Consider the following 27,529-nt stretch of genomic DNA (forward strand, 5'->3'; position numbering starts at 1 on the left):
TCCGGCCCCTGACACAGGAGGGAGCGGGGCCGGAGCTGAGCAGTATGGCGGAGCGGCTCATCAACTCCTTCGGGAACCTGCGCCTGGACGAGCGGCGCCCCCAGCGGCCGGCACAGAACAGACCCCCGGGCCAGCAGCGCCCCGCTCCTGCCCCTCCGCCCTCCAGGTTTGGCAAGCAGATCTACCTGCTGCGGGGGCTGCCGGGCTCCGGCAAGACCAGCCTGGCCAGGTAGTATGAGGGGCATCAGTGCCTGGCACAGGGGAAGGGGCATCAGTGCCTGGCACAGGGGGGCACAGCTGCTTGTACCTACTTGCTACATTGTAAAAGTCATTTTCCGGGTCTTTAGTATATCTATATATAAAAAATTGGAAAGTAGCTGAAAATACTCAAATTCTTTAAGCCTGTGTTCACATCTGCCATATCTGCTGTGTACGCGGGATACACGGCGCACCGCCGGACCCTGTAGGCATATCGGCGGTTCTGTTGAGGTTTCTACTGCTGGTATGGCGCTGTATGCGGTTTTATTCTTGCTATCAAAAGTGCAGAATCCTTGATAGACCCCCCCCCCCCCAACAAAAAGTAATTATATATATTTTAGTATACTCCCCCCACCCCCCTAACTTAGTTTCCGTGAGTATTGAGGGTCAGTATGGCGCAGCAATGGGGGCGATCAGGTGCTGTGGGGATCCGTCATACGACATCTGTTACGGTATCATGGCTTTCATTGTAAACGGATGGCAGAGCGCCAATGTAAGCAGAGGCTGAGTAATAATAATTATATAGCGCCAATATATCCCGCGGCACAGTGCCAGGCTAGTGACCTCTGCGGACCCCCTGCGTACCTGTCTGCAGTGTTCTTCATCTGTATGCAGATGGGCCCGCGCTGCACATGCGCCGTACAGATGACGCCTCGCCTTCGTTAGGCGATGACGCGGAGTCCGCGTCCCGTCCACGAGCGGAAAATCGCAAAGGATTTCCACTCGTGGACATTGAAAAGCGATTTTGCATAGCATGTCTATGGGCAGCAATTAGAATCCACTCCGAATTCCGCAATACAAATACGCCTGTGCGCATTGGGCTTTAGGGCTCACTTAAAACCATGGGCATAAAGGATTATCCTGATTGTCTGGGGTAGCGCATTCCAGAGAAGGGGTGCAGCTCCGAAAAAGTCTTGCAGTTGGGAGTCGGAGGTTTAGATTAAATAGGATTTTAGGCTCCGGTTTAGACCTGCCGATTGGTGTTTGAACAAGCAAACAGTTCGCAGCCTGTTTATAGAGGGAGATACATCAATGCCTTGTTCAAGCAAGACGCGGTTCGTATTCGCTGTATAAGGGAATGAGAACCACTAAACAATCGGTATTTAAACCCAACAATTAGTGAACGAGCCGACAATGATCTCTATGGCTGCATAAAATACATGACAACGAAAAGCGAATGATTGTTACTCTTCGTTGGCTTTGTTTTTGACAACTATTATTGTTCACTTTCGCTCTTTAAATGATTTTTTGAATGATAATCGTTCCATCTAAGATTATTAACAGAGCGGAGAGAATGGGTAGGGAGGTGGACAGAGATAATAGAGTAGATCTGGGGAGGTGCAGCACTGTGGAGAGCTTTATGGATGAGAGTGAGGAGTTTATATTGTATTTTAGAGTGGATGAACCAGCTGCGCAGGGACCGGTAACGAGTGGAGGCAGCGGCGCAGGGACCGGTAACGAGTGGAGGCAGCGGCGCAGGGACAGGTACCGGGTGGAGGCTGCGGCGCAAGGACCAGTACCGGGTGAAGGCAGCGGCGCCGGAACCGGTACCGGGTGGAGGCAGCGGCGCCGAGACCGGTACCGGGTGGAGGCAGCGGCGCCGGGACCGGTACCGGGTGGAGGCAGCGGCGCCGGGACCGGTACCGGGTGGAGGCAGCGGCGCCGGGACCGGTACCGGGTGGAGGCAGCGGCGCCGGGACCGGTACCGGGTGGAGGCAGCGGCGCCGGGACCGGTACCGGGTGGAGGCAGCGGCGCCGGGACCGGTACCGGGTGGAGGCAGCGGCGCCGGGACCGGTACCGGGTGGAGGCAGCGGCGCCGGGACCGGTACCGGGTGGAGGCAGCGGCGCCGGGACCGGTACCGGGTGGAGGCAGCGGCGCCGGGACCGGTACCGGGTGGAGGCAGCGGCGCCGGGACCGGTTCCGGGTGGAGGCAGCGCCGCCGGGACCGGTTCCGGGTGGAGGCAGCGCCGCCGGGACCGGTTCCGGGTGGAGGCCGCGCCGCCGGTACCGGGTGGAGGTATCCATGAAGCCGTTGGACAAAAAGATGAGCCAGACTGTGAAGAGTTTAGTGAGGGGAATACGGATTAGGTATTATTGTATATTTACACCACCGGAAGGAAGGGGTTTGACAGGGCTTGGATGCAGGAACGCCCCTCTCACACCCCTAGCTCCCGATAGGCTGACGTCGCAAAGGTCCTAGCAGCACAGTGTGTGTTGATGGTTGGCTGCCGCGGACGGTTAGGGTTATGGATCATTTTCCTTTTAGTCCTACATCTACAACTAATAAAATTATATTTACAACTAATAATGTGAGGCTGAGAGGAAAATCATCCGTAACCCTAACCGTCCACGGCAGCCAGCAATCAATACACAGGATGCAGCAATACATGTTGCACTGCCGAGGATATCCTGACGCCGCCACGCAGGACAGAATGGGGAGCCGCGGAGAGGAGCCGGGACGGGAGATGTCACGTCGCCTGTGCGCAGGGAGAACGAGCAGAAGCGCAGAACGGCTGGTGAGGAGAAACTGCTGCAGCGGGGAGTACTGGCACGGGAACTATAGAGCAGCAGCGGGGACAACAGCATCGGACACCTAACAGCAGCAGCGGGGAGCACAGGGCCAGGCAACAAAGTGCAGGCGCAGGGGGGCAGTTTTAACAGCTGGCGAGGCGGGAGAGGAGATGCTGCTGCAGGGAGCAGTATTAAGAGTCGGGAGGGGAGGGGAAACCAGGAGCGGGGATTAGTGGGCTGGGGACGAAGAAGCAGGAGCATAAAACAGTATTAACAGGGGACGGGATAATTATACTTGCCTGCCAGGACCTGCAGCCGGCAGTCTGTCTTGTCTCCACCAGTACTTCCTGGTGGCGTCAAGATACAATAATACTGACGGATTAGTAGTGGGTTGTAGTAATCAAGCTAAGAAAGGATCAGGGCAACAATAAGAGTTTTTGATGTCTCCCCAGTGAGAGAAGGATGGATTCTGGAGATGTTTTGAGGGCCAGGTAACATGAATGATCAAGCGACTGAATGTGGGGAGTAAGGAAAGATCAGAGTCAGAGATAACCCTAAACCAGCGGGCATCTTGCCTAGGAGATTTGGTGGTGCCACAGACTGAGATGGCGTTATAATGTTCAGGTCAGTTAGTAGATGGAAGAAACACAAGACGTTCAGTGTTTGACAGGTTCAGTTTCAGATAGAGGGGGGGGGGGGGGCATGATGTTAGAGACAGCGGGCAGACAATCAGTGGTGTTTTGTAGGCTGAGATGTCGCATGAAGAGGTGTATAGTTGGGTGTCATCAGCATGGAGATGGTGCTGTCCAGTGGGGGCTGTGTAGATGATAAAGAGGAATGGACATAGGACTAAACCCCGAGGAACCCGAAAAGCAAGAGGAAGAGAAGAAGTAGTAGAGCCAGCAAATGATACATTGTAACCCAATCGGGCCAGAACCCAAGAAACATGTGGATATACGGAGGTGAAAGGGAAACCCCATACACCATATATACTGTGGACATGTATATATGCAGTTAGGACGTATGGGTTTAAGGAATCATCCTTTTCCACTATGTTGATTTCATGGAGGGGGCAGATTTGGATGAGGGGCCTGCAAGTGAGGGCTACATCTTATCAAAGATATATATATACACTAGAAGTTGTCTGATTTTTTTGATGCACAATGTGAGATTTGAATAACTCTCCGAAGTACAAGCCTTTAAACATTACACATTTGCTTACTTCTATCCAGGCCTGGTTGATGCCACACAAGGTGGTGCCAAGTCAAATGACTCCTGAGATAATGGATTTGGCAGCTGAATTAATGTTGATTTTTATACTTGCAGTGAAGCAAATTTGGTGAATGTTTTATGTCTGAGCGAGAGTTCACACGGGCGTATTTGTGCGCGCAATATGCAGAGAATAGAGCCCATTGGTTGTCAATCGCTTCATTCACGTTGCCTGTTTGTGCGCACTGAAAAAAACGCAGCATGCTCTACTTTTGTGCACATCTGCGCACAAAAGTCCCCATAGAAGTCTATGGGGTGTGCGCATTGGGCAACGGAATGTGCAATAAGCTGCGCAATTTGTGGGAAAAAGAACACGTGAAACTCATTAGGCTAATTATTTAAATCGGGGGGTCGTTGTGTCACATGCAGTAAAATATGCCAATGCGGGCACAAAAAAGCCTTGTTCATAATGCAAATATGCACACACCCGTGGGACAGCGCTTAGGGTTAGTATTACCATCTCGCTATGCCCCCATGTACCTTGGTTGCAATAGGTTTAGGCTGTGTTCACACTACTGGGGGCCGCCTCTGTCGGGGGTTCTGGCACTTTTCTTCCTGACAGAACAACAGAAACATTGACAGACCCCATTGTAAGTGAATATTTGCCGTATTGCTGCTCAGCACTATGTAGAATTATGAAGCACATTGGGCATCTTCTAATGTATATGTAAGGTAGCCTGAAGATAGTGTTGGCCATCATGGATGAAAGAGAACAGGACCCAGAACTGGTGGATCGGAGGGACAGCAAAGAACTGTTAAGTATCAGGGATACACATGAGCGTATTTGTGTGTGTGTGTGTATGTGTGTATATGTGTGTATATATATATATATATATACAATTTGTCACTGAGACGTATCGGGCTACTACAGGCTGTGTACTGCCTGCAGCAGTTCTTTGCTGTCCCTCCGATCTACCGGCTGTGGATCCTGCTAGTCTTAGACTACCAGTGCACTACATCTGCTCTCTGATTGGAAAGAGCTGCTCATGTGATCAGTACCTGCCAACCAGAGCAGTCTTTTAGGTAGTTTATAGAGATGAGCGAGCGTACTCGGAAAATCACTACTCGCTCGAGTAATTTGCTTTATCCGAGTATCGCTGTGCTCGTCCCTGAAGATTCGGGTGCCGGCACGGAGCGGGGAGCTGCAGGGGAGAGCGGGGAGGAACGGAGGGGAGATCTTTCTCTCCCTCTCTCCCGCCCGCTCTCCTCTGCTCCCCGCTGCGACTCACCTGTCAGCCGCAGCGGCACCCGAATCTTTAGCCCCGAGCACAGCGATACTCGGATAAAGCCAATTACTCGAGCGAGTAGTGCTTTTCCGAGTACGCTCGCTCATCTCTAGTAGTTTAGAAAATTGCTTCTGCCATCTTGGATTGCCAAAAATAGGGCCCAAAACCAGCAAATTGGAGGAGCAACAGAGAAGAACTGCAGGTATAATAACCCCTTTCCCACTGCTGTCCCTGGGCAGAATGTTGTCCCAAAACCAGAGGGTCACTCTAAGGCCGGCTGCACACGGGTGGATTTGCAATGCGGAATCCAGAGCGGGCGTCAGCCTCTACACGAGCGGAAATCGATTGTGACTTTCTGCTCGCAGAGGAGAAATCGCAGCATGCTGCGATTCTGTGCGGATTCTGTGCATTGAGGACAATTGAAGCTGTCCGACTCGCAGCCCTTCCACAGTCAGCATTGCGGAAAGGTCGCGAGATCCGTGTCATCACCTAGTGACGGCGTGGCATAATCTGCACTTTGTATATGTGCCGGCGCCCTGACCCGCACATTAGTAGCACAGATTATGAAGACTGCGGCCAGGTACGCAGGGGTCACCGGCTGAGCACAGTGTCCGATTCCACCGCGGGATCCGGCATGTGCAATCCGACCCGGCCATGTGCTGGCGGCCTTGGGCCCCCTGTCCATGGGCGAGGCGGAATATCGCTAGCGAGCAAGGGGGAGAGATGACAGGTCTCCAGAGTGAACCTACCTGATAGTTAGGCTCACTGCGGAGAATCGCAGCATGCCGTAATTTGAATCCCGCGAGCGGAGAATCGCTATGACTCTCCGCTTGTGGACGACAGGCTGCATTTTACATAGTGAAGTCTATTGAAAGCGTTCGCTGCTTTAGCTGTGGCTGGATTGTCGCCGCGGATAACGCAGTGACATATCGCCCGTGTACAGGCGCCCTTACTGTGAGCTTCAGTTGGTTTAAACAAAAAAACATCAAGAAACCCAGTAGAAACTGATCCAAACTAGAGTCCGTAAAAGCAACACTAACGGGGAATGAGTTACTGTGTGATACTCGATGGGACACAGATGTGGAAATTCTTTAAAGGGAACCTTTAAAGGCACCATAAACTAAGTTATGGTGCTTAAAGTATAGGTGACGGGCAGGAGCTGTGTGTCATACGTACCCGTTCTCCCTTTCCTGCGGTGTCAGCTCGCGCACAGCAGCCTGACTCTTTTTAGAAGGCTGTGTGCGATCCCTTTAAGATGAATAGGAGGTGCGTGTGTGCAACCTCCTGCAAAGAGTCACGCTGGTGTGCATGCGCTGACCTCTCTGGGGGGATACTGCGGGGGGAGCGGGTGAGTAGGAGACAGCTCCTTAGACTTAGTTTATGATGCCAATAGTTGACGAGATCCCTTTAAGGATTATCATCATTGAACAATTCATCAACAAGACCCTCATCAATTCACTGTAATTTGTGGGTAAGATTGGCGTAAAGTATTCAATTTCCCTGCAGCGCCACCATAGGAGGAATAAAAATAAAATTGTTATTGAAATCATTGGGCGTCTATATCATTTAAAGGGAATACATCACTTTATACCCAGATAGCGAAACATATTCAATTTTTCGAATCTGTTCTTATTTTCTGACTGTAGATTTTTTTTCTTATTCTACTCTCTGTCTATGACTCCGGGGGCGGCCAACCTGACTGAGCTGCAGTTAGCAGCATTTATATACAGTAAAACCTCTACTAAGGTTGGTAATCCGTCTGAAAGCAATCTGCTTAACCTGAAACCGTTGCCACTCGAGGTCATTATTTCCATAGGAATCAATGTAAATCCAATTAATTCGTTCTAGACATTCCAAAAAAACACCAAACCACATTTAATGAAGAATAAATATGGTCTTTAATACCAAAAACAATAATAAATGAATATAAAAGACTACTGTAAAGAATAAACGAACATTTAACATGTTATTGAACATGTTACTGTGTGATCTGTGGTGTTACATAGGACTGCAGGTTATATCTGCTGTACTACAGTACATCTGTCCCCAGCATTATAGCGGTGTTCTCTGTGCTGTTACATAGGACTGCGGGTCACATCTACTACATCATCTGTCCTCAGCGTTATCACTCTGTCCTCTGTGGTGTTACATAGGACTGCAGGTGACATCTGCTGTACTACAGTACATCATCTGCCTTCAGCGTTATCACTGTGTTCTCTATGGTGTTACATTGGACTGCAGGTGACATCGTTATCTGTCCTCAGCGTTATCACTGTGTTCTCTGTGCTGTTACATGGGAGTGCAGGTGACATCGTTATCTGTCCTCAGCGTTATCACTGTGTCCTCTGTGGTGTTACATAGGACTGCAGGTGACATCATTATCTGTCCTCAGCATTACCACTGTGTTCTCTGTGCTGTTACATTGGAGTGCAATTGTACAGTACTGTACTGTGCTAGTGTATTACCCATCTTTGATGATGGAGAAGGGTCCGTTGCATTAGCAGCAGGAGGAGGAGACGCCGAGCAGATCCCATGGGTTCAGCAGCAAGGTCACATGGGCTTTACAGAGCAGGAAGTGTGAGACTATTATTAGACATTGTGGTCAGTGTGAAAACTGCAGGATTTCAGGATATTTTTAAAATATAGATTTTTGACATTGCAGTAAGAAACAAAACAAAGGTTCTTAAAAAAATGTTTTACATAAAAACTTGAATTTTACAAATGGTCCTTTTTTGATCACACGTTCCCTTTAAATATATTTGGGACTGTGTAGTTTTTAGAGGCTAACTTTCTTCTGTTCAGTTTTCACTACTTGCTCTGAGCTCCTTTTTCATGTGATGTGCTGTATACACACCAGTGATATTTTTGGACTGTAAGATGATACAAGTGGCATTAAAATGTATATAAAAGTCTCCTTGTATTCCCAGGTGGCGGTTGTTGCCAGTGATTGCTCTAGTATTTCAACTGATCTTGGAAGCGGTTAGGCTGATGATACTTCTGCATTTTGTGCCAGCCTCTCCAGACCTTTATCTCATCACATGATTTGCACACTTATGTCAGCTACTTAAAATGAAGCCTCAGTGCCAGTTAAATCGGCTACACAGTTTACACCTTATAATATCAATATAGACCACTTTGGAAGCAAATGGTCTTCCTTCTATCACAGCTCTGCCAGTGACTAGATGTCCCAGCTACAGTGGAAAAATGTCAACTCCCCCCCCCCCCCCAAAAAAAAACCAAACCAAAACCATGTTAATGTCCTCATAGTCCCCGATGTGGGAATTGTACCCCTTTTTGTTAAAGTATAATTTCTTTGTAAGGAAAAAAAATATTTAATAAAAAATACAATTATTAAAAAAAACCTATAAATATTTTTTAAAAATTGTGGAGTCTAAATGATCATGACACCCCTCAGCCAATATATGAAGGGGTGTAGTTTTTAAAATGGGGTCATTTGTGGTGGTATCTATCATTCTGACACCCATGAGCCTTTGCAATCTTGGCTTGGTGTAGGAAAACAAAATGTTCCTCAAAATGTTGATCATCAATGTTAAATTTGTACGTCTCCTAAATGGTTTTTTTTTAAAAATAAAGTTTTTCAAATATGCATCCAGAATAAAGTAAACAGATAGAAATATATATCTTGTCAAAAAGTTGTACAGTATGTTTGCACATATTTGAGATATTGTAGTTGAAAATGTGAAAAAAATGATAATTTTTTTTCAAAATTTACCCAATTTTGGCGCTTTTAATAAATATACACATTCTATCGTTCTATTTTTAGCACTTAAATGAAGTACAATATGTGGTGAAAAAACAATGTCAGAATCATTCGGATATGCAAAACCTTTACGGAGTTATTCTTTGTTAAAGTGACACGTGTCAGATTTCCAAAATTTGTCTTGGTGATTAAGGAGCAAACAGACTTGGTCACTAAGGGGTTAAGGCACAAAACAGCCTGGTCCTTAAGGGGTTAAAAAAAAAACTCAGAAAGCCTGTGCTTAGTCATAATCATCTGCAGAGTCGGGGTGTTTGGCGACACTATATGTTAACGGTATTATTTTCGGTGGATTGTGACATACTGTGTTGGACATGTCGGTTACAGCAGGAGTTTGTGGGAATGCAAATACCAGCTGGGGGGAAAAAGTAAAACTGGGCCGCGCCAAGCAGCTGGCAGGTTCTCTATTTTATGCCACAGATGAGGGGTATTATTTTACTGGCAGCTCTGTGCATGTGCTTAGTGATGACCTACAGGTGTGAAAGCGAAGATAACAGAAAAAAATAGTTTTCCTTAACGCCTTATTGACGGCCAATACGCCATTTTACTGACCCCTTATGGATGCAGCCCTTGTTTTTTTCATTTTCATTTTTTCCTCCCGGCTCTTTCTTTCACCCATCAGCATTCCACAATACTATCGCAATATACCAATGGGTCCCCATGGCAGCCAGAAGCCTGACAAAAGGCCTCCATGTCTGCCAAGTACCTCAGCACATATTTGGAATTAACACATTCCTAGCGACCGAAACAATGAAATTATTTATTGCTCGCAATCATTTTAAAAAGTAATGCCAGAATTTGTACTTTTGTTTTGTTTCCCTTACAAAAAACACAATTAAAAAAAAAACTATCCAAAAGTCACATGTACCTCAAAATAAAACCAATAAAAACTGCAACTCTTCCCGCAAAAACAAGACCTCGCTTAGCTCTCCTTACCGGAAAAATAAGAAATGTTATGGGTCTTATGACGCAGCCGTGCAGATTCAATTGTTTTTCTTTAAAATTGTGTTTTTATTGTGCAAAAGTAGTGAAAAATAAAGGTAAAATCCCTCTCAGGTTGGTATTGCAGTAATCATGCTGATCCAGATAAGAAAGTTATTGTGTAATTTCTACTGAATGGTGGATGCCGTAAAAACAAAATCCAAACACAATGGTGGAATTTCTGGGGCGTTTTTCCATCTCTGCCCAAAAATATGTCATAAAACTCATACAACACATTATATGTGCCCCAGAGTGGTGCCATTAAGCAATCTATTTTGCCCACAACATCCCCCTTCCCAAGGAACACACCCTCATAGCCTATGTCAACGACTTATGGCTCCTGCAATGCAAAGATGAAAATCACTTTGGCCAATGGGCGGTCCTATCAGTGATTGTCAGCTATCTGTATATGACTGTACATACAGGGGTAGCTGTCAGTCACTGATAGGACCGCCCATTGGACTGTTCAGCTCAGAATGAGCAAAGACATAAATGAATAAAATACAAGTTATATCTTTCCCCAAAAAATCTATATAGCATAGCATGCTATAGCAGGTATGTGCTGCGGGATCCGGAGCTGGACGCCCGCCCCAGTTTCTGCAATGCAAATCCGCCCTTGTGCAGGTGGCCTTAGGCAGGGGAGCTGTCCAGCAGGCTGAATGGCTCACTAGGGAGAGACATCGCCTGGAACACAGGAATTTCCAGGCTCAAACCCTGACTTTTATAGTCAGAGGTGCACTTTAAAGTATACCACCAGTGGAAAAAAAATTTAGTGCTCTTAGATTCCTTTGTACATTGCTCTTGTGAGGTCTTTATTAGAGATGAGCAAACGTACTCGTTTCGAGTAATAACTCGATCGAGCACTGCAATTTTTGAGTACTTCCGTACTCGGGTGAAAAGATTCGGGGGGCGGGGGGAGGCTTGGCGGAGCGGGGGGTAGCGGCGGGGAACAGGGGGGAGCCCTCTCTCTCTCCCTCTCCCCCCCCCCCCCACTCCCCACTGCAACCCCCCACTCACCCACGGCGCCACCCGAATCTTTTCGCCCGAGTATGGAAGTACTCGAAAATCGCGGCGCTTGGGCGAAAAAGGGGCGTGGCCAAGTAGGTTCGCTCATCTCTAGTCTTTATCTTTTAAACTAGCCCACTATAGGAAATTATGATTGTCTGCTCAGTAAGAGATACAGTGGAGCTGGTCATAAATCATCTTTACAATCCTAGTAGTTCATATTACACTTTTTCCTCCTCCCTCTTACACTGCTTTATTAATCAGTGCCGATGCTGCTGTGATCACCTGACTTTATTAACACCAAGTTCCTCCCTACGGACAGTGTATAATTCCTTGTTTATGTGAGATATAAAAGTTTTATTAGCTGATTGCAGTGGGTTTGGTTGCGCTGACAGAACAGTAGCTTTTCATTGGATTAAGATAAGATAAGACTTTGTCACGGAAAATGATCACAGGCACGTTGGCATAAATAGGTGAGCAACTTGTCTGTGACTTATGCCTATGCAACTGTTTCAGAGCTGTAAATTGGCCATTAACCCTTTCCAATCAATTTTGGATTCAGGGTTTCCTAAAAGGCTTTCTCTTTTTGCTGTTATACAAAGGTGCCATCTGCTGGTTAAAGCCAGTGTGTGTGCGCCAGAGAGGCTCCAACAGCGGAGTGGTAATAGACGGTAAGAATACCCTGTTGGACGTCTTCTGACATTGGAGCTGTACAAGCTTCAGTCAGAATGTAGGAAGACGTCAGACAGTGGATTGAAAAGGGGTAAATTATGTGACACCTGCAACTTACTGATATGAACTGAAGAAAAGTTGCTTTTCTACGACTTTTGTGTTTCAGTGATGGCGAGTCTCAGGTTGCTACACAATCCCCCGGACAATCATTAGATACGTCACATGCAACAATCTGGCTTGTGACACTGCGATTTACATGTTGCTGTGGAGCGCTGGGCTAAAGCTACTAAACAGCACAAAGCCATCATTGTGTGCTTCTTAAGTGGATTATGAGAGGTAAGAGCTACACCTGTACAATACTGCAAGTTAGGGCTCATTTACACGGGTGTATTATCACTGTATTATGCACACGGTTTTCCCGTGCGTAACGCGGTGAATGGAGGCAATGGAAGTCTATGGACTGTCATTCTTTCATTCTCACCTGTGTTGGAGCTGCGATGGGACATCTGTGTAAAACGCAGCACGCTCTATTCCCTGCGTTTTATAAGGAGCCCTTGTAGGGTTGCATATTGAAATGCTGCCCCCTCGCAAAGCCTGCAACAGGAAAGTGTTAATTACAGAGCCGGGGATTCGAGAAAATAGGATCCGCGGCAAAATGCAGGCATCGAAAGGCATGAACTTTCAATTCTTCCTTCACACCCACAAATTTTGTAGGCCGCGAATGGAAGAAAAATTGCAGCATGCTCTATTTTGCAGCGGACGGCCTCCATTGAAGTCAGTGGAGGTGTCCGACCCACAGCCCATACGCAATTAACATTGCTCATTGGCTGCAGATATCCACGTCGGCCCTTAGTGACGGTGCGGAAAATGCAAACAATGCAAAAAACCTGTACTGCGCATAACCACCGGCGAGCCACATCGGTCATCCGCAATCCAGAGAAATCGGGTACGCAGGGTGACTGGCCAGGCTCGCAGAGTTCACCTACCCGATTTTGTTAACCCCGCCTTAGGCTGACTTCACATGGGCGACTGCAATATCGGGCCGTGATATTGCGCTCGCCAATATGCGATATCCCTGCAGGTGTGAGGCATTTTTTATTAAAACTGCCTCATCAATTTGGGGAAGGATCACGGAGTGTTTCCAATTGTTTTCAATGGGAAGCCTCACATTGCACTCTCATGTACGTACCATGTGGTGCGATGCTCACGCCGGCCCCATTGAAAACAATATGCAATACAAGAGCACGTCCAAAGATAGGACATGTTGTGATTTTTTTTTCCCCCCCCCCACATTGCGGTGTGATGCGACTTGGGAAGAAATAACTTGTGTATCAATGACCCTATTCAAAATAATGGGATTCACATTCATGTGAGGTTTGTGTGTCTCGCAACGCACAAATCTCACGTGATTTTCTCGCCTGTGTGAAAAGGGCCTTAAGGTTCAGATCACACTTTAAAGAGAGTACGACAGTATAGAAGTTTTATCATAATTTATTTAAATTAAGTGATAATCGATCGAAGTGGGGAATACTTGTCCTCCTTTTGTAAATTGTTATATCTATATACGAAGGATAAAAGTTGCAGACATCACATCAAAAAGTATTAAAAATTGCGAATGACATCACATCATTAGTAAGTATACGGGTTACATCTTCTATTACATTATTAGTTAAGTGGTTACAGCTTACGGATTACCAGGAAGTTGACTCTGGACCAGCAACCAGTGCTAAGTATCTTCTCCAGTAGACCCACCGGCATGACACCTCATCCCGTCACCAAAGGTTCCCCTCACTTCTAGGGGTTCACCCGGATATGACACGTCCTCATCCCGTCACCAAAGGTTCCCCTCACTTCTAGGGGTTCACACGGAGATGACACGTCCTCATCCCATCACCAAAGGTTCCCCTCACTTCTAGGGGTTCACCCGGATATGACATGTCCTCATCCCGTCACCAAAGGTTCCCCTCACTTCTAGGGGTTCACCCGGATATGACACGTCCTCATCCCGTCACCAAAGGTTCCCCTCACTTCTAGGGGTTCACCCGGATATGACACGTCCTCATCCCGTCACCAAAGGTTCCCCTCACTTCTAGGGGTTCACACGGAGATGACACGTCCTCATCCCGTCACCAAAGGTTCCCCTCACTTCTAAGGGTTCACCCGGATATGACACGTCCTCATCCCGTCACCAAAGGTTCCCCTCACTTCTAGGGGTTCACCCGGATATGACATGTCCTCATCCCGTCACCAAAGGTTCCCCTCACTTCTAGGGGTTCACACGGATATGACACGTCCTCATCCCGTCACCAAAGGTTCCCCTCGCTCCTAGGGGTTCACCCGGATATGACATGTCCTCATTCTGTCTCTGAAGCTTCCAATTTGTTTCCGAGAAATGTGAAACGTTTATACTATTCTAATGCCGGGCTCACACTACTGGATTTGAATTGTTTATTCTGTGATCGGCGTCTACGTGGATCCCATGAGCAGAAGAAAAATCGCAGCATGCCCTATTTTACTGCGGAATCTAAGCGAACAGCCTCCATTGTTGTCAATGCAGGCATCTGACCCGCAGCCTATACGCAATTAACATTGCGTATGGGCTACAGGTACTGGTGTCATTGCTAAGTGACAGCATGGGAAATACAAGCAAAAAAAAAATACTGAGCATGACTGCCTGTGAGCCTTCGTAGTCATCCACAGTACAGTTTAATGAGGTACACAAGGTCACCGGCCAGGCTCACAGCCGGAATCCACTGTGGGCCTCCCGCTTGTGAACTCCAACCCCCTCTTATGAGCCCCGCCTTTTACAGATGCCTGCATGTCTGAGTTCCAAAGTCCCATACCCATTGCATATCTTGTTACAAGTAGAGAACAAACACACATTGTATGCCTCTGCCCAAGACCAGATATACCGCAATATACACAGGTTGATTCTTCTTTTGTGTGCATACACCAACAAATACCTCCTTCCAGATAAGACTATTTACCTTGGCTCTCTGTCCACAACAATGACGTTCAAAAGTCATGATTGAGAAGAACATGGAGTCTAAACTGATTACATACTCAGTATATTCCTGACTGAAGGAATTAAAATGAAAGGAAAACACTGAATGTGTGATTATTTGGATTTAATGACACGAAAAAGGCGACCACACCGGACCCTCCCCACCGGTAGCATGTGAATACGTACATGCGTGTATTCGGGGATAATTATGTCTATCCCTCTGAACATTGGAATTGTATAGTTTGTTGACATCTTTATATAGATAATATTTTTGGGATGTGGAAAGGATCAGAATTAGAATTATTTTAGTTCCAAACATATTTGAACACAGTTTATACTGAGCTACAATTTACTTTGACATCCTCCAAGAATACTATACAATGTTTCTGTCGTTGTGTCTGGCATCCAGTTGGCATGGCTATTCATCGGCCCTGATATCACAGGAAAAGCCTGCTCCCTCTGTGATCCCTTTACATTCCGTGATGTACATTGATAGTGGCCTATGGGAGGTTAACAGCGGGGATCGCTGTTCTCATCAATCCCTGCTGTTGCAGCGGGAGGCTTGCTATCAGTCACAGCCGGCTCCCTCTGCGGGATGATGCAGGTACACCTCTGATCCTGCACCAGCCATAGGACATAAGATTACATCCTGTTGCGTTAAGTACCCCGCAGCCAGGATGTAAACTTACGTCCTGTAACGTTAAGGGGTTAGGGACCAAGCAATTTCCATTGTTGCATTGAAAGAGCCATAACTCTTGATATCGACATATGAAGGCTTGTTTCTTGTAGAAGGACCTCTGTTTGTTCTGCAGCAAAAGGACATTACAGTTTTAGAGCTTATTCTACTTTAAATGGTTGTAGCCCCCGTTCTATCAGAGCTATCGACATGTTTTCAGTGTAATTTTAAAGCTACGATGCTTGGCATGTTCGTAGCCCTTAAAGAACTGGAGTTACAGCTATTTGAAGTGGAGTCAGGAAAAATGAAGTTACAATTGTCATTTCTGACAGTGTGTGCAGAGGAGAGGGTGATGGGGATGAGCAGACAGTAGAGATCTGTGATCCTCTTGCATATCTCCCTGTCCCAGGGGAGGGGTGACATGAAGTTTTGTTCATCATACCCCCCCCCCCCCCCCCACTTCCTCCCATGAATCAAAGTATATCTTGGCTCTCTGGTTGTCCCATATGGGGTTTTTCCCCAGAAAAGAGTGAAATGATGAGAAATTGCTCACCTAATCACTCCTCTACACAGTTTAACCCAGCAGATACTGCAGTCATTGTTGACCATGGCATCAAAATATTTTTATTTAATATGTTCTAATTAAACATTTTTCAAATTAAACAGGATCTCCGTTCACATACAGGGTTTGCAGTAATAATCATGCATTTATATTAGGCTGTCTGTCAGATTGCATAGTACAAAAGTATTAGGATATACTTCCATCAGTAAGTCCATTATGGCTTTTAAAATTACTTTCCTTTGAGTTTCTGCCGCAGCATGTGCGGAGAGCGGGGGTGGGGGGAGAGGAAAGGGAGGGTAGAAGGGAGGGCATCAAAATATTTTTAAAGAAAAAAAAATTAAAACTTTTTTGCCCTTACGCAAGACTTTAGGTATTTAAAAAAAATCTAAAGAAACCTTACACATAAATGTTATCTCCACATTCTTAACATCCCTGACTATAAAAAAAGTTAACATTTTTTTATTAAGCACGTAAAAATCCATTAAAAAAATCCAAAAAACCCCAATATTTTAATGATCTTGTTTCTCCTAAACAGGAATAAAAAAAAGTAATTAAAAATTTATATATACCTCAAAATGATGTCAATATAAACTACAAGTTGTCCCACAAGTAATTAAAAGTGCTCAAAAAAAGTATTCCTATAAAAAATATATGTTTATATTGTGCCAAAGTGGTAAAACATAATACAACCTCTATTATAACAGCCCTTCAGATATTTGTAGACAGCTATTAAGTCTCCTCTCAGCCTTCTTTTTGCAAGCTAAACATTCCCAGGTCCTTTAACCGTTCCTCATAGGACATGATTTGAGGACCGCTCACCATCTCGGTAAGGGCTCTTGGCCACTTGCGTTTTTTTAACACAATTGTCAATGTGACTTTCTAATGTTAAAAACGCATCACACAAAAATTGCAAAGCACAAACTTGCAATGCGTTTTTAACACTAAAAAGTCCCATTGACAATTGCGTTAAAAAACGCAGCAATATCACAGCGTTAAAAAAATGCAAGTGTGTGGGAGCCCTAACTCTTCTCTGAACTTGCTCCAGTTTGTCTATGTCTTTATTAAATTAGGCTGTCCAGAACTGGACACTGTATTCCAGATGAGGTCTGACTAAAGAAGAGTAGAGGGGGGGATAATGACCTCACGTGATCTAGACTCTATGCTTCTCTTAATGCATCCCAGAATTGTGTTTGCTTTTTTGGCTCCTGCATCACATTGTTGACTCATGTTCAGTCTATGATCTATTAGTATACCCGTGTCTTTTTCACATGTGCTGCTGCTTAGCCCAATTCCCCCCATTCCATATGTGCTTTCTTCATTTTTCTTGCCCAGATGTAGGACTTTGCATTTCTCCTTGTTAAATACCATTCTGTTAGTCGCTGCCCACTGTTCAAGCTTTTCTAGATCTTTTTGAATACTCTCCCTCTCTTCTCTAGTGTTAGCTATCCCTCATAGTTTTGTGTCGTCGGCAAATTTGATTAGTTTCCCATGAATTCCCTGCTCCAGATCATTTATAAAAATGCTGAACATCCTTATGGAAGCTGTCTAAAGGAAAATCTGTTTATGTTGCCTATAACAACCAATCACAGCGCAGCTTTCATTTTACTTCCGCAGTATAAGACATGATAGCTGTACTGTGATTGGTTGCTATGGATAATGAAGACAAATTTTCTTTTAGACAGCTTTCATAAGAGTGTGGGTGCTGGGATACTTTTCCATGGCCCACCCTGTAGCTATCTATGGTGATGATGAGTGAGTGTGAGGCATAGCGTGTAGTTACATAATGCATCCACATGAGGGCCGAGTTGTTTTGCTAACACATTACACCACATGAGGCTTGTATAAATTCTATTGCCATGCAGACGGTATTCATATAATTATTAGACATTAGTTCTCCACTTAGAGGCAGATCGCTAGAAGCAAACGTCTTGTATCTCGGTACTTTTCTGGGGCTACACTTATGCTGCGGTATGATTTTTCCAGGACTAAGAAAGAGCAACCATCCGTATAATTGAAGATTTGGCTGATAAGCCGTGTCGGGTTATTATACACTGATGTATAGTCCGCTGTCCGGAGGTAATGTTCGTAGACGTGCGCAGTGTTCTCTAGATTGGGAGGGGATGTGAGAATAAGATGTTAGACAACATGATGCATGTCACAGCTGAGCGCCAGCACCGTCTTATACAGGAGACATACTTACTGAGTTCTTCGGTTTTCTTTTTCTAGGAAGCTGAAGAGAGATTACCCCAGCGCCGTTGTGTTCAGCACCGACGACTATTTTTTACTGGAAGATGGAAGCTACAGTTACGATCCTGATCTACTACAAGATGCTCACAAGTGGAATCAGAAGCGAGGTGACCCAACACCCTCCCTATACTGTATACAACATCCGGGGCAGCAGATGCTTCTCCATTCTGGGGTTAAGGCCTCCTTCACACGGACGGATTTCCGCCGCGTAATTCGTGGCAAAAATCCGCTGCGTTGCCCGCAGCTATTAGGTTCTATTGAACCTAATAGCTCAGGGCACACGGTGCGGAATTCCACCGCGGAATTCCGCACCGTGAAATCTACCGTCCTCACCCGTGGCATGCTCTATGTGGGTGCAGGCAATGGAAGCCGTCTGTTCACGCTATCTTCCGCTGTAGCACAGCGGAAGATCGCGTGAAAACGCTTCCCCGCCTACCACCGCTGCGTCATATGACGTGGCCGGCGCGTCATATGACACGGTCGGCTGCGTCATGTGACGCGGTGGGCGTGTCATGTGACGTGGCCGGCGTGTCACATGATGCGGCGGCGGTGGACGGGAAAGCGTCATGCGGGAGCGAGGACGCCGGATCCGCAGGTAAGTATGGGATCTCCGGGGGGGCGCCGTGACGGGCTCCGCCGTGGAGTTTCGCTGCGGAGCCCGTCACGGCCGTATGCAGCCGGCTTTACTGGGTTGTTTTTCCTGGTTTCCTCCTTGTATTCACTCCTGCACCAGAATACACAATATGACAATTGACAGGCACAGCACCGTCTACAACATGACCACGTTCAAGACGTGACCCACATTGTGGATCACGTCTTGAATGTGACATTTCCTATATAATATGACTGCAACAGCTTTTGTCCCAAAAATTGCAACAAAAAGGTGCAGTGTGAACAATCCTTAAAGCAGGCCTGATGGAGGTCAGGACCTGAGAAAATGCTCTATGATATCATTGCATATAGAAATCAGCAGCGCGGTAACAAGAAAATCGCTACGATGGACACCTTGCCAGACAGCCCTCGGATACAAAATAATAGAAATCCAGGCAGCACTCCAATGCAGATCCTTTATTTACCCACATAATATGTCAGCTCCAGGGAGCCTTTCTCAAGCTCCAGGATACTGTGCTTAGGTCAAGAACCCTTTAAACTACAATTCACTTATTAACCTGTTAAGGACCAAGCACGGTAAATATACAGCGCTTGGCCCTGGGCTTTAGGCCACACCAATACGAGATGTACGGTGCGGGATTAAAGCCTCTGCTACTGCAATCAAGCAGAAGCAGGTGGGGTCCTCAGCTATTAGACACAGCAGAGGACCCGGAGGAGAAGGTAGAAGCGGTTTTTAAATTGGTTGAGCGCTATATACTAAAAAGTGTAAGTGGAGGTATTACTTCCACTATGTGACCTGGGGATCATGTGACCGCTGGGTGCCCTCTGTTAAAGCAGAGCTGCAGGGTCCTAGCAGACCCAGATCAGGTCTCTTAGTCACTGATGTCACTACAGGGGGATATTTTTCTCGGTAACTAGGGCTCCTGTGAATGTCCCAGATACAGTGGAAAAGTATGAAATTAAAAAACATAACAAAGGTCTTATATGACGTCATGGGGGACATAGATAATAAAAAAATTAGTTGCAAAAATGAGTTAAAAAGAATTACAGAATGAAATAAAAATAAAATAAAAAAAAAGAAAATGACCCAAAGTCGACGCCAGCCAAAACCGTCGCCTTATGCACCCTGTAATCCGAAACTATACATATCCTATATCAAAATGTCCAAAACATTTTTTTTAGCGATAATTAAAAAAAAAACAAAAAAAAACAACTATTAAATAAAAAAAATAATTTTTAGCTTTTTACCCCCAATAAAACTAAAAAAATTTTTTAAAAAGTCAGTGAAAAAAAAAATTTTGCCCTATATTTCACAGAAAAAAACACAGTAAAGATAATTTTGGTAGCTGATGGAAAAAAAATTGAATTTGATCTGCCCGTGGACATGAGGCCTAAATCTGAGAGCACATAACCCCAAGTAAATCTGTGGTGGTCAGAACTGAGGTCACACGACCATCTGAGGAAAAGGAGGACAAGAGTTTCGGACAGAAATAAATAACTAACCAAGCTAACACTAGCTGACGTATATTATATATACTGGGGGAAGAGCTACATAATGAATGAATAAGATAAAAATCACCAGAATAGCCTTTTAAAATGACTTTCTGTGCCACAGTTTAATTGCCCTTGTAATAGCTATTCAATGGCTTTTGTTGTGCTAAGTCGGCAATATATTTTCAATGGCTTAAGATAACTTGTCACAAAAAGTTATCACAGTCAAGTTAACCTCTGTAGGACGGCCAAATCTGGTTATAATTCCCATTTTCCTGCGGTATTTATGATTTGAAGTGATGGCGCCAGCAGTTGGATGGTTTTAGAATATTTTCTCTTTCTAGCACGCAAAGCAATGAACAGAGGGAAGACACCGATTATCATAGATAACACCAACACTGTGGCCTGGCACATGAAGCCCTATGCAGTTATGGTAAGAAAAACTTTGTTTTTTCTGCACACTGTTTGCCATTTGTCTGCTATCTGCTACAATTAGGCCATGAAGAGGATTCCTAAATCCTATGCCGTCAGTGATGGTGGTTTATTCTGGAAAATAAGTAATATGTACCATAGACAAAGAGAATCACATTTATGATATACAATACACTGAGTGGCCCCTTTATTAGAGACACTGCTTCTTTCACAATTGGAGCCTCCCCGTATGGAAATTAGACACGTGACCCCGGAGTGCAGCATAAGATCATGTGACAAGCTTCAGTGTGAATCCACATTAGATGGGAAAATAAAACAATCTGAACGACCTTCAACAGGACCTGGTCATTGGCAGGATGGTGGCTCAGTCATTAACATTTTTTGACTGCAGCGCTGGGCTCCTGAGTTCAAATCCCATGAAGGGTAACATCTGCATGGAGTTTGTATGTTATCCCTTGTCAGCAGCATCCTATTAGTCCCTGTCTCTGTTAGGACCTAGGAGGACAGACCAAGGGGTTTTCATTAGGCCCCTGGAGATAGTGTCAGTTACTGTATTAAACCCCTTAGATGCCACAGTCAAAAGTGACCGTGGCATCTAAGGGGTTATATGTCTGGGATTAGAATTATCCGCTATTCTAGCTGCCATTACCGTTGACACCCACTGCTGATCATATGGGCCAAATCAAACAGGCCAAACATACCGCTTAGCAGTTTCTGCAAACTACCCTCCCACTGTGCCCCTACAGTAGAGTAGGAGGGGTTAGATCAGTTTATGCAGGAAGTTTGGAGCTGAGTCAGAAAAACTGATTTCAGGCTGAGAAGGTGATAGGAAATTAACACAGATTTCTTAATCTAAATATGACATAAAGTCAGGCTGCATTCACATTAATGTATTAAGGGGGCATTTTTGCCGCAGGTTTGAGTCGGCAAACTAGCGGTCGGATCGGTAGATTCAACCATAATACACTTGTGTGAATGCAACCTTAAAATGTAGAGATTAATTATGAAGGCCAAATTTACATACTATCATGAGACTTCTTCAGTCCGAAGCAAGATGTGAAGAAAAAGTGAAGCCTTTCCTTAAAGGGAATTAGTCACCACTGTAGGCCGGATTTACAGGGGCAAGTTTCACATTTGAGAACGATATGAAGGGAACGTGCACAAGAAAATAATACATTAATTTCAATGTGTTTAATTACATGAGCGATTTTTCTCTCGGACAGAAAAATCATAGTATGCCCTATTTTGGGGCGATTGTGTTCAGAAATTGCCCATTAGTTTGTTCAGGAGGAAAGAAAAAAATGCAATCGCATGAAATGTGAATATAATGCGAGTGCAATATGATTTTTTTGTATTTTTCCTATTGAAACAACATGCCATTTTTGCATGCAGCAACATGATATGTTTTTCTCGCAAAACACATTGCAATCGCAGGAAAAATCACTGGCTGAAAAATGTGATATCTCGGAATGAAATGGCACTCCCTCGTGTAGATGCTGCCTTTGCTGAGGCATAAGATAGTGACAGGCATGCTGATTGCAGCTATTGTATGTATCGGTGCAGGAATAGCAGCACACAGAGTCCTCCATATTCATGAGCTGTGGTTAGCCCCGCCCAGTATACCTCTGGCCACTAATTGACAGCTTTCTCCCTTTTAGGTTGCTTTCACACAAGCTTCCACAGGACGCACCACAAGCCGCAGTAATTTCTGCACTAAGGTCTGTGTGGCTCCATGCCAATTTTGATGCAGAATTGAAAAGGATGGAGTGGGCGTGGTTAGCCTTGCTGGTGGGCAGGGCTAACCAAAGCGCATGAATATGGAAGACCAGTTCTCTATGTGCGGTGCTTCTAATAAAATGCAAGTTTCTCCCAAACTACTGCACATATACATACAGAAGACATATTGCTGTAAATCAACATGCCTGTCGTCCTATACTACCCTCAGTAAAAAAAAATGGTGACCGATTCTCTTTTTCACTCTGATTTGGGCTAAAATAAAGTTTAAAAAAAAAAAAAACAGCCTAAAGAAAAGTGAGTATACAGATCAAGGACAAAAAAGCTGGAGTTTAGAGGCTGAGCATGATTCCTGGTAGAACATGGGATGTGCAGTGTGGCTGCAGCAACCCTTCCACAGTTTCTGTCCGTCACTCCTGTCCTTTACTGCAGGCTCTTCAGAACAGATACCAAGTTTTATTCCTGGAACCGAACACGCACTGGAAGTTCAACGTAGGAGAACTAGCAAGGTAATGTGTGAGAAATACCACCCATAATGCACCTCTTCTCACTGCCGTTGTGGCGGAGTAACCAACCATTGCAATAACATCAAAGCATTTCTCTGTGAGGGGATTTATAGAGTTCTGTTAAAGCGACACGGAAAAATCACGGCATGTTCTATTTTTGTGCGAGTCTAGTACAACAGTTCTGTGCCATGTGAGTTGTGCCCAAGTATATCGGGCATGAACCACTCTCACCCATGTGCCTTACGAAGATTAGGTAGTCTGAAGATTATGTCGGCCACCATGGACAACCATAGAGAATAACAACTCCAGGTAATATACCCCCGTCCCCTCCAGTCCTGAGATCAAATTTAGTCCTGAAACTGGAGGGTCCCATTAAATTCAATAGTTTCATTTAGTCCATTTTTCCCCACCACAACTCGCACTGCTATAAAAGACATGAATCGCTGAAGCAGCTACTGAATAGCGGTGGAAACCCAGGGTTTCTGGTAAATTTGGTGTATTCGAGGAGGTTTCTGGCTTAAATGCTGGGACATTGGTCTGATGATACTTGAAAATTCGAAGATTACAACTAGAAAATCTCTTCCTGATTTCACCAGCTTGACATCAAATCAGTAGGATGCTTCATGCAGTCGGTGCCGTGAGACTATGTATATATAACATGGGGGTCATACTTTGTATAAAGTTTACACTGTTGCTATAACTAATATAGACTTCGCTGTGCCGTGAAATAAAGTTACAGCAAGTTAAAGGGGTTTCTGTCAGCAACGATCATAATAAACAATAACTGTACAGGCAGGAAATGGGTTAAAATATATAATAAGCCATACCCAGCGCTGTATGTTCTACACTGCGGTGACATGGCCATTCTACACTTTTTTGCATTTGCAGAGAAATGGCTGCCTCCACTTTGGTCTTGCACTCTAATCCACCCATCTTTCCAAAGCCCTTTAGCTAGACTATAGAGTCTGGTATCCTACTTTTCCTGAATCTATTGAAGCTTGGGGTCAAAAACAGGTGAATAGGAACATTCTTGTTTGCATGCAGAAACTGAATACCAGTAAACATCTGCTGTAGTCCTGGTCACTCTTGGTGGAATGTTCCAGGCAGTGGTGTAGCTATAGGGGGTGCAGGGGTAGCAGTCGCTACCGGGCCCTGAAACCATAGGGAACCCAAAGGCCCTTCTATTACATAAGAAGATACCAGTATTATAAATAGCACCTGGTGGGCAAGGGGCCCTGTTACAGATTTTGCATTGGGGCCCAAGAGCTTCCAGTTACACCTCTGGTTTTAGGCTATACTGCTAGCGAAATGCTGAAGATTGAGCAGCAGCACAAAATTCTGATATTTTGATGTAGGATCATTGCAGGTAAAATCTTCAAGTCCATCTCATAGCTTGAGCCTACTTGGACTTAACACATGCGCATGGGAATGTGGAGTCTGGGGGTGCACATCTTATACTTGGTTCTCGGTTTCCATGCTGTAACCCCTGGAGGTTGGTGCTTGGTCTGCGAGTGTGACTCTAACCCCTTGAGGTCAGTGCTTGATCTGCGAGTGTGACTCTAACCCCTTGAGGTCAGTGCTTGATCTGCGAGTGTGACTCTAACCCCTGGAGGTTGGTGCTTTGTCTGCGAGTATGACTCTAACCCCTGAAGGTTGGTGCTTGGTCTGTGAGTGTGACTAACCTCTGGAGGTTGGTTCTTGGTCTGTGAGTGTAACTAACCCCTGGAGGTTGGTGCTTGGTCTGCGAGTGTAACTTTAACCCCTGGAGGTTGGTGCTTGGTCTGCGAGTGTGACTCTATCCCCTGGAGGTTGGTGCTTGGTCTGTGAGTGTGACTCTAACCTCTGGAGGTTGGTGCTTGGTCTGCGAGTGTGACTCTATCCCCTGGAGGTTGGTGCTTGGTCTGTAAGTCTGACTCTTCTCTATCAGTGCGTGCGCAGTGCCATAATGTGGCAGAGATTGAACTGAAGAAGAGTCATGGCCAAAGACTGAGCGCCAACTTCCGAGGGCGACAGTGAGGGAACAAGAAGCTGGGTAAGTATAAGAACACTCTTGGACTCCACAACTGTCCTAGGAGTGCCATAACTTAGTTTCTGGTAAGACAGGTTACCTGCAAGAGTCAAGAGAACCCACTGATTTTGGCAGAATTGGGTGGTTCTCTACCTGACCGATCCAGGGAAAGAGGGATGGGGCATATTAGACTTTCAACCATGGACATGATCTTTTGTTCATACAGGTGACGTACCGCTACCAGTGCTGCCTTGCAGTGGCTTAAGTTCTGTTCGTATCTACATCGGAGGAACCATTTAGACCTTTTGATGCAGATTTGGCATAAAGCAGTGCAGGATGTTGTGCTATTTTGTCCGGTAAAATAACGGGCAGAAGAATGAAAGCCGAAGGCCCTCATTATCATCTCTGAGGGCCATCAGGAATGGTCTGTTCCGTCTTATGCTAATCTGGCGCTTTCCTCATTCTTATTGTTCTGCTCTTATGACAGAGCCAAGCAATGTCATTGATAGCTCAAATCTGAACACGGGCCTATTCGCCCTCCCTAGCAAAATAACCATGCGTGCTTAGCCAAGGAAAACGCCACGTTTTTCCTATAAAATGCTGTGTAAAGAAGGAATCTGCCTTACTGCATCTGGGCTGAAGCAGTGGAGTCGTATCCAGGCATTGGCCAGCCTCAGTCTTCCCTCCACCAGTAGTCTCACCAAGTCGGAGTTGTGCATAGCTCATGAATACTGCATAAAACTCCTTATAACGGGTCCGATAACAGCAATTCCTCTTTGTTTAGAAGGAATAGTCACGGCGTCTCCAGAGAAAAGATCCAGCGCATGAAGAACGCTTACCAGCACGATGTCACCTTCCAAATGGTCCTCCACGCAGAAGAGCCATACTAAGACATTAACATGTGATTCTGAAATCCCATCCGTGCTGCAGGAAACAACAGATTTCCCAGTGCTGCAGCCCCTCGTTCCTGCTAAGCAGACATGGAGGTATGTTGTTAGAGGTCTTACATTGCTTTCTATGACCAAGGAGCCTGCAGGCCAGAGCTTCCCACTATGGGTAAAGGACCCGCATCTTAGAAGGTGTCCGGTGTTAAAGGCGCTGCTCTAGGGCTCAGGCTGGTGAGCAGCAAAGCAAATGAGACCATTATTTTAGTGTTCCTTCAGAACAGGTTCTTTTTAATTCGACTTTCCTGTGCACGTTCTTGCATCTGTCCCTTGTGCTTTAAACTGCAGTTTTGACAACTGTGTATGAGCACTGATCAATATGCCTCACTCCCAGGAAACCTGTACATGGAGAATTGATTGAAGGGCCCTTTTATAAAATGGGGGACAAACATTCAGCGTTCATCACTGTCAATTGCACATCCCCCATTTACACGGGGAGAGCACTGGTGCTTATTACTGCAGCATAAATGAGCTGAGCAGCTGACAAATGAGCGTTTGTTGGCTGATTGGGACCATAATCACATGCCCTGATGATTGCACAAATCAGCTTTTTTTTCCATAAAGTTATCCAGACTTTTAAAATTGATGGCGTATCCTTAAGCTAGGCCATCATTGTGCCCAATGGGGTCCGCCTCTTCGGATCCCCACGATCACCTAAAGGATTGGGCCGTGGCACTCGTGTGAGCGCTGCAGCCTGTTTACAAGCCCGAGAAAGCATCAGTTTGTACCAAAAACGGGGCTGGTTTGAGTACTACAGTCTTGTCTTCTTGAAGTGAATGGGACAAGCATGTAGTAGTCATAATAGCTGCATTCTGTGCAGGGCTGGACCGGGCGCAGATACTGTTGCGCTTGCAGACCTTTTCAAGCAGCTGATCAGCAGGGGATGTTAATGGGTGAATAGATCAGATATTGATTTTAAAGAGTTAGTTAACCCCTTAATGCTACAGGATGTAAACGTACATCCTGTGGAGGGCTGGGGCTCAGAAGCTGAGCTGGCTGTTAATGATATCTATCCCCTCTGTTACAGGGGAGGTTGGCTAACTACAGCGATCCCCACTCGTGCCCTTCCTTCATGCCACACTCTATATAGATCATGGCATGCAAAGGGTTCACTAAGGGGGCGCACTCCCTCTGACGTCATCAGTCCTCTGCGATATAATCACATAATCATGGAGGGCTAATGGATTTCCATGGCAACAGCATGCCAGATACTGGTGTCCCGGCTTGCCATTGCCTATGATCGCTATTGTAAGTGGTAAGGCATTGCAGTACAGAAGGCCTTCAATGCATTATCATAGTGATCAGAGCTGTTATGGTTCAAGTTGCCAGGAACATTAAAAAAATATATATATATATATATATTTTTTTTTTAGAAAAAGAAAAAAAAAAATTAAAAAAAACATTTTTTGTGCACTATTTGTATAAAAAGTTTTTTAAAACCCGCATATTTGGTACCATCAAATTTGTAACAATTTTTACAATAAAATAAACACGCGGTTTATCCTGCACCTAAAAAACGGAGACAAAATGCTTATTTTGTTTGTCTCCCCCCCAAAAAATGCAATAAAAGTGATCAAAAAGCCATATGTACCCCAAAATGGTATTAATCAA

General features: G+C 45.4%; 1 protein-coding gene across 4 annotated transcripts; it reads left to right on the forward strand.

Annotated features, from left to right (window-relative positions):
- On the forward strand, nt 1-27,489 carry N4BP2L1 (NEDD4 binding protein 2 like 1). Of its 4 annotated transcripts, none has more exons than XM_066582966.1 (5): nt 1-229; nt 18,171-18,298; nt 20,639-20,727; nt 22,893-22,969; nt 25,762-27,489. In XM_066582966.1, exons 1-5 carry the CDS (start codon nt 45-47, stop codon nt 25,862-25,864), a joined length of 582 nt encoding a protein of 193 aa, XP_066439063.1. In that variant the 5' UTR covers nt 1-44; the 3' UTR covers nt 25,865-27,489. The 4 variants fall into 4 exon arrangements, with proteins under 4 accessions (XP_066439063.1, XP_066439057.1, XP_066439081.1 ...); XM_066582960.1 differs by having other exon boundaries at nt 25,759-27,488; XM_066582984.1 differs by lacking the exon at nt 25,762-27,489 and adding an exon at nt 24,359-24,502 and having other exon boundaries at nt 22,893-23,015.
- Nucleotides 27,490-27,529: the final 40 nt, after the last annotated feature.

This window comes from Eleutherodactylus coqui, chromosome 1, assembly GCF_035609145.1.
Source record: "Eleutherodactylus coqui strain aEleCoq1 chromosome 1, aEleCoq1.hap1, whole genome shotgun sequence".
Classification (NCBI taxonomy): Eukaryota; Metazoa; Chordata; class Amphibia; order Anura; family Eleutherodactylidae; genus Eleutherodactylus; species Eleutherodactylus coqui.